Source organism: Salvelinus namaycush, chromosome 3 (assembly GCF_016432855.1).
Source record: "Salvelinus namaycush isolate Seneca chromosome 3, SaNama_1.0, whole genome shotgun sequence".
Classification (NCBI taxonomy): domain Eukaryota; kingdom Metazoa; phylum Chordata; class Actinopteri; order Salmoniformes; family Salmonidae; genus Salvelinus; species Salvelinus namaycush.
This window is the reverse complement of record NC_052309.1, coordinates 39,211,213-39,224,954: the sequence shown is the minus strand read 5'-3', so window position 1 is coordinate 39,224,954 and position 13,742 is coordinate 39,211,213. Positions and strand designations below refer to the sequence as shown.

At 41.4% G+C, this 13,742-nt stretch overlaps 1 protein-coding gene across 3 annotated transcripts in view; it reads left to right on the top strand.

Moving 5' to 3' along the window:
- The first annotated feature begins 5,792 nt into the window (after positions 1–5,792).
- Positions 5,793–13,742, top strand: part of LOC120031260 (endothelial cell-selective adhesion molecule-like) — a 61,816-nt gene continuing 53,866 nt past the window's right edge. Inside the window, exon 1 of one of the 3 annotated variants that reach the window (XM_038976939.1) lies at positions 5,793–6,511. In XM_038976939.1, the coding sequence (XP_038832867.1) occupies positions 6,448–6,511 (64 nt within the window). In that variant the 5' untranslated portion in view covers positions 5,793–6,447. The remainder of the gene's footprint in view (positions 6,512–13,742) is intronic. The other 2 variants (XM_038976953.1, XM_038976947.1) reach the window with 2 other exon arrangements.

The following is a 13,742-nucleotide window of genomic DNA, read 5'->3' as shown; positions in this document are numbered from 1 at the left end:
TTTTCCTTCACTCTGCGGTCCGACTCATCCCAAACCATCTCAATTTGGTTGAGGACGGGGGATTGTGGAGGCCAAGTCAGCTGATGCAGCACTCCATCACTCTCCTTCTTGGTAAAATAGCCCTTACACAGCCTGGAGGTGTGTTGGGTCATTGTTCTGTTGAAAAACAAATGATAGTCCCACTAAGCCCAAACCAGATAGGATGGCGTGTCGCTGCAGAATGCTGTGGTAGCCATGCTGGTTAATAAAATTACAGACAGTGTCACCAGCAAAGCACCCCCACACCATAACACCTCCTCCTCCATGCTTTACGGTTGACCAAAAAGACCCAAAGTCACATTTCCACTGGTCTAATGTCCATTGCTTGTGTTTCTTGGCCTAAGCAAGTCTCTTCTTATTTTTGGTGTCCTTTAGTAGTGGTTTCTTTGCAGTAATTTGACCATGAAGGCCTGATTCACACAATCCCCTCTGAACAGTTGATGTTGAGATTACATTTACATTACATTTAAGTCATTTAGCAGACGCTCTTATCCAGAGCGACTTACAAATTGGTGCATTCACCTTATGATATCCAGAGATGTGTCTGTTACTTGAACTCTGTGATGCATTTATTTGGGCTGCAATTTCTGAGGCTGGTAACTCTAATGAACTGGGTCTTCCATACCTGTGGCGGTCCTCATGAGAGCTAGTTTCATCATAGTGCTTGATGGTTTTTGCGACTGCACGTGAAGAAACTTTCAAAGTTCTTGAAATTTTCCATATTGACTGACATTCATGTCTTAAAATAATGATGGACTGTCATTTTTCTCTTTGCTTATTTGAGCTGTTCTTGCCATAACATGGACTTGATCTTTTACCAAATAGGGCTATCTTCTGTATACCCCCCTACCTTGTCACAACACAACTGATTGGCTCAAAAGTATTAAAGAAAGAAATTCCACAAATTAACTTTTAAGAAGGCACACCTGTTAATTGAAATGCATTCCAGGTGACTACCTCATGACGCTGGTTGAGAGAATGCCAAGAGTGTGCAAAGCTGTCATCAAAACAAAGGGTGGCTACTTTGAAGAATCTCAAATATAAAATATATTTCGATTTGTTTCACACTTTTTTGATTACTACATGATTCCATACATGTTATTTCATAGTTTTGATGTCTTTACTATTATTCTACAATGTAGAAAATAGGAAAAATAAAGAAAAACCCTTGAATGAGTAGGTGTTCTAAAACTTTTGACCAGTAGTGTAGGTGTTTGCCTCTTCTTTACCTTTAGCCTTTTAGTGAAGATGCTTAGTTTGCTTTTGCCTCTTCGAGCTGGTAGCGGCTGTTTCAACCTCCCTAGTATTTAACTTCAATGCACATTGTCTTCTTGACAGGCTGCGGGCCCTGCCTATGGCAGCAAGCCCTGTCTGTATGCGTTTTGAGGTTAAGGAGAGCGGACATTTGCTCAGGGATAGCCGAACAATGCCACAATGTCCCATAGTCGTCCATAACAGACCACAACATTTGAATGTCCCAATTCTGAACAATGATATCTAGAACAATTATATATTGTTTAGGAACTGTCGGGGTCTCAACTTATTGTTGAGAGTTAGAATAGTATAATACACAAGGTGCAATTCCAGAATGTGGTTGTGTATCAGCAGTTTTTCTCTTGTTATGTCAGTCACACCCTTAGCGGCGTTGGGAGAAAGTGGATGTTTCTAGTTTTCAGGGATACAGTATTTACAACCTAACTTCCCTTTCCCCTAGAAAAAAAACGGAAGTAGGGACCACAGATGGTTGGTGGTATAACTTAATTGGGGCGAACAGGCTTGTGGTAATGGCTGGAGGGCCATAGGTGGAATGGCATCAAAATTCCATTGGCTCCATTCCAGACATTATTATGAGCTGTTCTCCCTTCAGCAGCCTCCACTGGTGGGGATTCCGCTCACTCGTCTTTCTACCCCTGCTACGTTAGGTCATGTCAGTCACCATGCAGGTTTCCATTGACCCAGGTTTATTCAGCAAGAGCAATGTTGCAAAATAAATCATTGCAACATGTGTAATGGAAAGGGCAGAGATAGGATACATTTTCTAAAGAGCGACAACATTTTAATCTACTTGACAGGGGTGGGTTTTTCTTTTGTCTGACTTTCTTTATTGCGACAAATAATGATAAACTGTGTTTTTCGAAAAAATGAATGCCGAATAATTTTGAAGGTACGCAGGGCACTTGATATCATGAAATAACTATAAAGCTGCACTCTACATTTAATTCTAAACAGAGGTGGGAACATGTCATTGTTTTACAAGTCACAAGTAAGTCTCAAGTCTTAGCACTCAAGTCCCAGGTCAAGACAGGCAAGTCCGAGTCAAGTCTCAAGTCCTAAACTTAGAGTTTTGAGTCCTAAACAAGTCATAATATGCTCTTCACCAAATGTAATACCATTTCATATTTTTAACAAGAGTAAGAGTTAGTATATTACATTTACGCAAATCGTGAATGCTTCAAACATTTTTTTTATTACTTTCCAAATAAACTTTATATTTCCATGGAAATACATCATGACTACATCATGAGAAAGACTATTTTTTTTAAATGTGACGTCATAACATCCAGCTCTTTTATCGACATAAGATAGATAAATGGAATCGCACTGTAACAGGCAATTGTCGCATGTATTTTCTATGAAAACTTTCTAAATGTCTACAAAAAAATCACTGGACAAGTTAATGGAAACATAGCTACAGACAGTCACTCAGTGATTTATTTTTTTAGATTGGTTAGTTATTTTAGCCAGCTATCTAAACTTGCAGTAATCATGGCCGAATAATGACCAGACACACAGGGCACGTGCCCCCGGGCCCCTTACCTCCATGGGGCCCCCATTGATTTTGTTAGTCACTCTCACTCAGATATCATATTAACATGTCATAAGTCATGGCGAATGTGTAGAATTGCAGGAAATTAGCTTTAAAAAGGCAAAAATATCTCTCCCTTTGGTAAAATGGGGTCAAGTTACAGGAAATTAGCGGTAAAATTGCACATTTTTCTCTCTGCCCTATGGCTAAATTAGTAGAATTGCAGAAAACTTGCTTTAAAAAGGTACCTTTTTTTTCTACGCCCCATGGCAAAATTTGTACAATTGCAGGAATTAAAACTATGTGGGGTCACCAAATCTCGGTTAGGGCCCCCAAAAGGCTAGAGCCAGCCCTGCTTTATTGCCTGCATGGGATTCACATCTACTAACTACAAGATATTCTAGTAAGCCTATATGTAGAGAAATCGGCTTTGAGGCAATTGCATTGTTGCATAGGAGATTCATCAAAAATAGTCTGAACTTGAATATAAAATGAATCAAAATATAGACCTTTTCTGTCTAGGGGTAGACATATCCGGTTTTCTTTCAGACAGTGCTCATGTTCCTTGACACAACCACCCACCCTCTGAATGTAGCAATTCAGGGGAGGTCCCGATGTAATCCATTGGCAACATTGGCAACTCTTTATACGTATAGATGCGACCCAGTAGCCTTTGGACTCTAATAATTTAGTAATCTTGCTGCATTAGCCTCACCGGTATTTCCATGGCAACCGACCAGCCTCAGAGAAAGCAGAGTGAGTCAGGTATTCACCTCTAAGGGCTGGGCTTGTCTACATTCTCCACTTCCACGTTTGCTGCTAAGTGCTGGGGGTGCCAAAGCTCTCTTGACAAGCCACCGAGGCTTGTTTCTTTGCATTAGCCACCCGAGAGATCTAAAGGAGTAATAGAACATGAACTGCAGTTTCAAGAGAAGGAAAGAAAAGAGATAGACTAGATCATTTTGGAATTGGCTAGATTGCACACTTATGCATTAGCCTCAATGTGTGTATCAACATATGAGCTAACCATGGCCATTGTCTGAAAAGCTTTATCAGCTGATTTGTTATATTGTAATCATTTGTAAAAAGTCACTATTTTTTTAAGGAGTTGACTGTCATCATACTGTATCATAGCCAGCCCCCATTGAGTTCTTAATTTGGAACTTAGCACAAACAGCAGGTGTGTAGGCTGTCTAGATAGTAATGTCCAGAAATAGCTCTCTAGCTAAATAAATAACGCATGTGTCTATGAACTGAATAAGGCATTTTGCACTAGCCTCCAACAGTAGCCTAGTTATACCCTTAATCAGCTAATAACATATTTAATATGTATCCTATATGTGCAATATACAATAAATAATGTGTAATCAATGTACCAAGGTTCTATTTAAGCAATAACGCATGCGGTGGTGTGGTATATGGCCAATATACCAGGGCTGGGCCAAGGACTGTTCTTAACTATGACGCAGCGCGGGGTGCCTGGATACAGCCCTTAGCCGTGGTATATTGGCCATATACCACAAACCCCCGAGGTGCCTTGTTACTATTATAAATTGGTTACCAACGTAATTAGAGGAGTAAAAATAAATGTTTTGTCATACCCGTGGTATACGGTCTGATATACCACGGCTGTCAGCCGATCAGCATTCAGGGCTCGAACCACCCAGTTTATAATTGGGAATAGTTATTTTACATACGGTTTCTTTATTTGGGAATAGAACCACTAACGTAAACTCACCCCATTCCGTACAAATGTGCGCAACCGCAACATTCAAACGAGGCTACAAAGAAAACTAATCAAATCAAATGTATTTATATAGCCCTTCGTACATCAGCTGATATCTCAAAGTGCTGTACAGAAACGCAGCCTAAAACCCCAAACAGCAAGCAATGCAGGTGTAGAAGCACGGTGGCTAGGAAAAACTCCCTAGAAAGGCCAAAACCTAGGAAGAAACCTAGAGAGGAACCAGGCTATGAGGGTGGCCAGTCCTCTTCTGGCTGTGCCGGGTGGAGATTATAACAGAACATGGCCAAGATGTTCAAATGTTCATAAATGACCAGCATGGTCAAATAATAATAATCACAGTAGTTGTCAAGGGTGCAGCACCTCAGGAGTAAATGTCAGTTGGCTTTTCATAGCTGATCATTAAGAGTATCTCTACCGCTCCTGCGGTCTCTAGAGAGTTGAAAACAGCAGGTCTGGGACAGGTAGCACGTCCCAGGGGACTGTAGCGACTGTGTTGACTTCAAAATCGGGGGTGTGAACTAGGTTTCTATTCAAGCGTTGATCGACATGGTAATGGCTTTATAGTATTGAAGAAAAGTTGAAAAAACGGACCCTCCGTTACATCGTGACGTGTCATGTCGTAACGTACAGCACGCATAAAGCAACTATTTCTGTCTTACAATCTCTCTCCACCAGGTGTAGCACTTCTCTCATCCTTTAAAAACAAGAAATGGACAGTGACGGGGTAAGGGGGGGATACCTAGTCATTTTTTGCGTCATCATTGCATGCGATCATCATTCTCAAAGCCGCTGTTTACTTCTAAGATCACCCTAAAAACCCGATTCAAATTCAACACAAACCTTCAAATAGGTATGTAATGACACATTATATAAACTCTTTATAGTGTTTTATTTACATTTTACAGGCGGTAAGGTGATAAGTTGGACAGATGGAGTGAAAAAAAGCAATTTTCCCACACAACATCTCTCCTTCTCACTACCACACATTAGTTTCACTTACCCACCCGCCATTTTTTTAAAGACCCGATGGGGCTCATTGCCTACTTGAATTATTCAGAAACGGGCAGCGTTTAGGTCATGTAATTGATTCTGTTGGAAAGGGGAGAAATTGTGCTTTACAATGGTATTGACATTACAGTTGATCTGGAAGTATTACGTTTTTGGGGCGCTAAAATAAGGGCAATTGTACGGACCAAGGCGATGTACGAGTTTACGTTACACCTGTAAGTGCCCAGAATTTCAAGAGTGACGTTGCTAACGTGCACAGGTGTCGGTTGTTGAGGTGGCAGAGCATTCTCACGATGACAACTTTCCGTTTTTGACGACGACCGAAGCATGAACGAGAAAGCCGACGAAGACGTTTTTGTAAGAAAAGAGCTGGACACTTGCCAATTGTACGGACCAAGGCGATGTACGAGTTTACGTTACACCTGTAAGTGCCCAGCATTTCAAGAGTGACGTTGCTAATGTGCGCAGGTGTAGGTTGTTGAGGTGGCAGAGCATTCTCACGATGACAACTTGCCGTTTTTGACGACGACCGAAGCATGAACGAGAAAGTCGACGAAGACATTTTTGTAAGAAAAGATCTGGACACTTGCCAAAGTAGGCTGCTGCAATAATTATTTGCGCGCAACGTTAAATGCCAACGCTTGGCTGTATCACTCTCACGTCAACTGCTGCTGAGAACGAGATGATTTAACTCTGGATAATGTCACATTGTCCACTGTAAACTCGCTACCCCTAGTCTTTGCTCTGGCGGTTCAAGGAAGTGCGAAATTGCGCACAGATAACGGGGAGACTATACATTAAGACGGGAAACAGCAGCTGTGGTCAGACAGAAGGCGCATGTTGAACTATGGAGATGTATACTTCGAGGAAACTTTGCATCTTGCTGTCGTTCACATTTTTGTTTTTTACAGGTAAGACAATAGTCATTTTGAGTTTGAAATAACGCTATTTATCATTTCAAAAGTGGTTTTATTGTTTAGTAGGCTATATGTGGATGCAAGGTGTTTTGTAACCAACCAACATTTTCTTCGAGCTGACAACACCGACAACATAAAACAATGTTTTAGCTGCCTCTGACAGTACAAAACTTGACCTAATAGACAGTGGAATGTATAATTTTGTTGTGGAGTAGTAGAAGATTAAGTTCCCGTACTTGACATGGGGATTTAACCTGAAACACCTGTTCGTTTTCCATTGGATTTGAAACAAGTGTGTTACACATAATTCTGCTGGCCAGGGAGGATTAATCCCTTTATTATAAAATGGACAGACACTGCCTGAACAGTGGGCTAGCACTGTTTAGCAAAGTCTTGTTTCATATCACACTATCAAGCATTCTAACATCAAGTATTTTGGTCGTAATGACATTTCTTTTACAATTTAACCACGTTTTATGTAAAGTTTATGGACAATGTCATATGTAGAAATAGTCTTAACACTGCCATTTGTTTTTAGATTTTGGCAAAGAATTTTCAGACATTGTGCATTTAACTAGTGGCATTCTTTCCCAATAAAACCCCCCAAAAAGGAACCAAAGTATTCACTGGACATGGGATGTAGTGGAAACTTCCTATCTCTCTTTCCCACATCTGTCCTAGGATTCTCTGCCCTTTTTAAGTGTTTTGTTTCCAAAACAATCATGTGCTGATGCTGGCAATCTCACACTAGCTCATTTCACCTTATCAGGGTGTGGCATTGCCAAATAGTAATGTGTATTCCAAGGATTCATTTCTTGACACAAGTGTAGTGCAATCTATCCTCAAACTCTTACCTTAAGTATGAAGTGCAGAAAGTACTGCTCGGTAGCTGAACAATAACCCACCTGATTTATAAATTAGTTATCTGTTTGACTCACCAACAGTCTACAGCAGGTGTGTCCCCTAAGATGTAGGGGCCAAGACATGGGAGGAAATGGTTGTGAATAGCGTCTTGCTAACAGGAAGATGGCTAGTTCTACTTGTATGCTTTAATTCCCATGGCTGTGCTGTTTCATAATTAGTTATGATAAGAAATGGTTTGTCTTCTCTTGAAAACAGGATAACCCGTGGTTGTTTTGTTGCCTTTTCAATCACATTTTTTGAGTTATGGGGGGCGGATTAGTTTTGTGTGTGAAGTTGTTAAAACTAGTGTCTTGGAACTGAAGTCTGGAGTTAAAGTAGGCTACATTAGACTAATGTATTGTAAACACACTGCTTCACAGCAAGTGTGTGGCACCCAATGCCATTAATATGACATTAAGCCAGTAGCCAGCATTGTTTTTCTTTTCATCGCTGCTTCTTGCTCAGTTGGACCTTTTAGAATCTAGGTTTGGGCAATTCCACTGTAACAGAGTAATGCTGAGACTCACTTTTCACATTTTAAAATGTATGTCAAGCAAAGTTTAGCAAACCATACACCTATATGCAGAAGTCTACTTTGAACAATTGCCACTGAAAATGTTACTGAAATACTTTTACTTGAGGAACATTGAAGATGCAAAGTTTGGTAGCAGAATAAGAGTAAAATCTCTCACAGTTTATGTGAGCAAATTTTCCAAAAACTGTAAAATATTTACTCCAAATTAAGATTCAAAGATGTCTGCAGAAAGAATGGGGTGTTAGCTATGATATGACGCCTTGAGTTTGAGAACATCTCTTGTTTATTGAACTACAGTAAGTGAAGTGGATCAACAACCGGTAACAGAATGACAGTAACAGAATGACATCATGGGTCCTTAATCTGTACTACACAGAATGCATAATTATGGATATGAATGTCATTCTCTTCATGAGGATGTATCCTGAACAAGTACACAAAGGTAGAAAATTGTAATATCCTGCTTTGAATGTTTGGGTATTATTCTACACTCTGGCTATTATTCTAATGCGGTCTGCCACCAACAAGACCACATTTGATATGATCCTATAAACTGCTCATGGGTGCTTTTACATGGAAATGACAGTTTAAATGACAGTTTTTACTTGGCCATGCTCTCTGTCCTCTCAACACAGCAGCCAACAGTATATGTTGTCATGTCAGGTGCTATAAAACATACAGTAATCATATTTAATAGGACCATCTATTGCATGGTGTTATTTACATTGTCCTGAAATCCCAAAATCAATTGGGATTGTCAAGTCTGAGCCTAGTCATTTTGGTTTTGCCCATTTGAATGCCATTAGTCTCGTATGTGTTGTAATTGTTTGAAGTGACCTTGTATTGTATCCAGTACTTTACTGAATCTCATTACTGAAGAAATTTGTTTTTATTAAAAGTCTCGCTTCTTGATGTGCCTGGACTTGTTTTTCCTAATTACTGGAGTGGGTAGGGGTGGGTCAAAGGAAAGCTGTACCAGTATTGTTACAATTGAAGGCTTTTTGCTCTTTCAGTCGGATCACAAGAGGTGGTTCAGGGTTATCTGGATCATTTGGACCTGTAATTAATGGAAAAAATCCTTACTGAATAATTAGACCCAATTTTAATATGACCTTATACTTCCTCAAATTGTTAACTGTTTTAATGGACAATAAAGGATTTAAAATGCTATACTTAGACCAAGTTTAAAATGAGATGGAAGGAACAACACGCTAGTTGATGACACTTCCATTCCAGACACACCATCCCTGGGAAGATAATATCTTCATTTGTTTTCCAGGTGTGCTCTACAAAGGACTGACTTATTTAACAAGGTCATCCCATATGGGCTTCCTAGATCCTTCTGGGCTCGAGGAGAGGAAAGGTGTGCCTGGGGGAAGAGTGTCATGTGTACCACTTCACCTACTCTCTAGAATTCAGTGTCTTTTTAATAATGAGGAAGGTTCTGGACTTTATTTTAGCAACATGTCTGTCCCTCATCAAGATACAACATGCCTTAAAGTCTAGGTAGTGATCATTAGGACATGCAATGTTTCTTATTGGACAAGTCCAGGTAGTCCCTCCCTGTTTGTCTGTTTTCATCGCTTTGGTGCCTAATGAACACGACTCTGCCTGGCGTGTCCTCATCGTATGGCGCAGTTTGTTTCCTCCCTCCATTGTATTTGCTGCAGTGCGTTGAGTTCACCCCCCCCCCCCCCCCCATCCTCTGGAATGCAATCTATCAAAGTTATAACAACTGTGCCTTATCTCTAATTGTTTATTTCTTAAAATAATATGGACTGGAGGCTTGCCTAACAGCGTTTAGAGCCTGGATTACAGGCCAAATTTGAAGTCGCTGGTCCCTTGTGTGGGACTCGAGTAACTGGTATGCTTTTGATTTGTTACAGGGGATTGTGGATTTATCTGGACTATTGTTACAGATGTAATGACAGAAAGAACACCAACCCATGTCACTAGTTCTAACAAGGTAAAATGAGGGTTGTCCAATCTGGAGCCCAAGAGAACTGTGGACAGTTGTGTATCCTGTGTATTGCCTCTGGCCATGTATCTCAAATTGTGATGCATCCTTGGACCTCTGGGGAGATTGCAATTAGTTCACCTGAGTTGTGTGCTTTGCCTCTCACACAGTTATGGCCAGGTATGTGAGGGCAGCTAGCATTAGTGCTAAGATAATGTTAGCAAGCGTCCTCAGCAGTTCCGCCCCTTGTTAAAGTTGCACTCGGCTGCCTTTAATCCCAGAAAATAGCTCTATCAGTTTCTGATAAAACTGAATAGGAAAAGCAATTAGACAATAAGCAGAGCTGCTGTGTTTAGACCTACCTATAGTGATCTCTGATCCACAGAGGGGAGAGAACGTGGGCAGAGAGGGAGAGGGCAACCTTTTGGAATGAAACGCAGCTCAACTAGTGGCTTCTGCCACACAGGACATACCCCAGGCGAATGCCTTAGACATACAGCACTTTCCTGCTGCTCTGCTCCATGACTCCCCGCATGCACTGTCCCACGAGCTACAGCAGACTCCAAGCTGGCCAGGGGTCATGAGAAAAGCAGTGGGTGACTTTCCCAAGTCCCAACACGCTGTGTCTGGCCTATGGACTCCCTTAAAGACACATTCTCTCTCTCTCTCTGTTTCTCCCCATCTTCCTTTCTGGAAGAGGAAATGGCCTGAGCCTGCTCGACAAATGGGCAGAGGGCTGTGTACTAGAGTCCTCTTATTTCCCCCATAAGTGAGTGATTCATGACTGCTGCATGTTATAAGAACCTCTCCTGAGATAATTTGTATTGTATATTGTTTGCAAATGGAGGGCTGAGTTATTTTGAGTCTCCTGCTGTGTTTATTTCTCTCAATGTATTTGTCCCTCAGTATGGTGTTGTATGTCCCTCTGGAAACACCAAACCAATGCCAGAATATATTTATAGACCGGTTATACTGGTTTTGAAAGGGATGTCCCAAATCATAACAATGAAATGTCTTGTAAAATTACATGTCAAGCCTATAACAATGACATGCATGTCAAACCCACAGAATAATTTCAAACAATGTAGTTGGTCAGTGACAATCTGCTTACTAATTACTACTTACAAACCTTCAAGCTTGTCGGGTGACATGACAGGCTGTCAAGCTGCTTTGCTAGTGACTCTCTCCTCTCTGCTCACGCACCCTGACAGGCTGCTGATGTCAAACCTCTCCTGCATCTCTCTGCCTTTTGGGAGGCATTACAGTAAGCAATTACAATGCGGCCTAAGAACTAACAGGTTAACAACTGAGATGACACACACTGACAAATGTTGTTGCTTTCCGTCAGATTCCAGCTACGGGGGGGGGGGGGTCTATTGTTGCGTCTAACATTTCTCCTCCTCAAACTATGTGAAGCGCTTTGAGCTACTGGAAAGCGTTATATACTTTAGTGTACATCCAATCAATTATAATAATTGTAATTGATTAACCATTCTGTTAAGATAGACCTTATTTTTTTGGGGAGCAATTGCTGTAACATTTTGATAATCATATCTTTTCATGTACAAACTAGGTTCCCTGCAGGTATTGTGGTTTGTTTACTATGATGAAAGCCATTAAATTGGTGTCATAATAGTCATATTGTCCTCTGTGTAGGTTTGCCCCCAATCTGAATCCCCAACTCCCCTTACACACATTTTTGATGATTGAAAGAAAGATAGCAGTATTCATCTCAAATCCCTGCTCACCTATTTGTCATTCTGGTTGGGGCAGGTGATATCGCTAGGTGTCTGAGTCGATTAATTGCAATTGGACAAGTGTGCCTTCTTATGCTTGGATTTCCCTTATGGGCAAAACCCCACTTATTCTGTCTCTGCTATAAAATGACTGTGTAATGTCCTCTGAAATCCACTGTAATCCCATACGTCAAGGCCCAGGCTCCATCAGCCAATCCCCCTACTGCAGCATGCAGCCGATGTCTTACAAGGCACCTGCTAGCTACACCAGAGCCCTACAGGCAGGAAGGAATAGCATTGCAATAGTCCTGGTGAATGTCCATACGCACACACATTCCAGCCTTTGCACCACCTGTTTGTTATATACATCAGAGGTATTTCCAGAGAACCAAACTACTCAACTCTTTAACAAATTGATAATTACACTTTGCCGATTCCACCCAGAGTAATTGTGTATGCAGTAGCAGCAACGCAGCAGCCAGCCTTGTGGAAAAAGTCATTATATCCACACTATTAGGTGAAGCCCTTCAGGGCAGAGTGGATGTTGCACTTTCCTAGTGAGGGGAGGAGCAAGTGATCAAGAGGCACTGGGTAACGTGGGCTAGGAGTCGCCCTAAAGGTCACGGCGCTGTGCTCTTCTCCCATCATTCCCCCCCCCCCCCCCCCCCCCCCCCACACACACACACAGTCATTCCTCAGTCCAGCACCTCCATAGCCAGTAGTTTCTCGCAGGTCCGTGCCCCTCAAGCCTCAAGCTTTCCCCCAGGGGAGACAGGTCAACTTGTCAGCCTAGCCTCCCCCCGCTGCCCCCCTCCCTCCTCTCTTCAGAGAGCTGGGGCTCAAGCTTCTCAGCACATCTCAGGTCAACCAGGAGGTTAGATCTAGGGGGACTCATTACACTGAAAGCAAGCCTGGAAAGGAGGCGAAAGCACGTATTGTGTGTGTCTGTTGGTTTGTATGTCTACAATACTTGTTTTATATATAGATCTGTAGGCGAGCCTTCACTTGTTGGCCTTATCCTTTTATTTGCTCTTACCTTCCCTCCAATCATCCTCTCAGCCTTCCCATGGTGCTGTGTAATTATAGGATTTCATCCAAAGGGGTGTTTTTGATCACATTACCGTGCACTGGGGCCATATGATGTCATTATTTTGATATCATGGAGGTGCAGCTTTCCCACTTCAGACTGTAATTGTTGTTTATGAAAGGCATCCCCCAGTGTCAGTGTGCTGTACACATTTATAATGTACTCAACATCTTTCATACATTTCTGCATGATATCTTAGGGCAGGGGTACTCGAGTACTATTTGAGAAAATCCGGTCACATATTTCCTAGGTGGCAAAGGTCCGGATGGATAATGTAATTTATCAGCATAGTAACAAATTCCTACCTCGCAACCCATGTGACCCCCCCAAACTGTTCACACCCCTCTTGTTGGTGAAGAGAGAATTTGCAGTTTTAAAGCTAATTTCCTGCAATTCTACGCATTTTTCATGTCTTATTTGTGATTATGATACCATGGGTGGAAGCCCTATTTTATTTTTTGTTGGAGGGAGGGGGGAGACCTGCGGTCCATATTGACCCCGGTCCGGATCCGGTCCGCCAGTTGAGTATGAGAGGTCTTAGGGTGTCCAATCAAAAATATATCTTTCAACCAATAGGTAAAATAATGTTAATTGTGTAGATAATCTTCTAAAAGAACCAGTTCCATGACTCTATCATAATCTGTTCAAAACTGATTGGTGTTTTTTTACCCTTGTAGGATGGTCAAAATTAGGGTGACTAAATCAGTGGAGGCTAGATTTAAAAAAAAATATATATAAAAAAAGTGGTCATCTGGAAAATAGCATCCTGTCAGCTAGGCTGGATGCTGTGAGAATTAAGGCTACCTGGCAGGCTTTTCGTTGAACTCGTCATCTTTCTTCTCAAATCCAGAGGCCATAAACCAATAATAGAGGTAAGATGGATATTGATTTTGAGACATTTTAATATTTTAGAATACACTGTTAATATTAATGCAACGTTTTTTTTCTCACAAACAAGCGTATCTCTGTGAAATGCCAACAAGTTTTTTTTATTTTCCCAAAGCGTT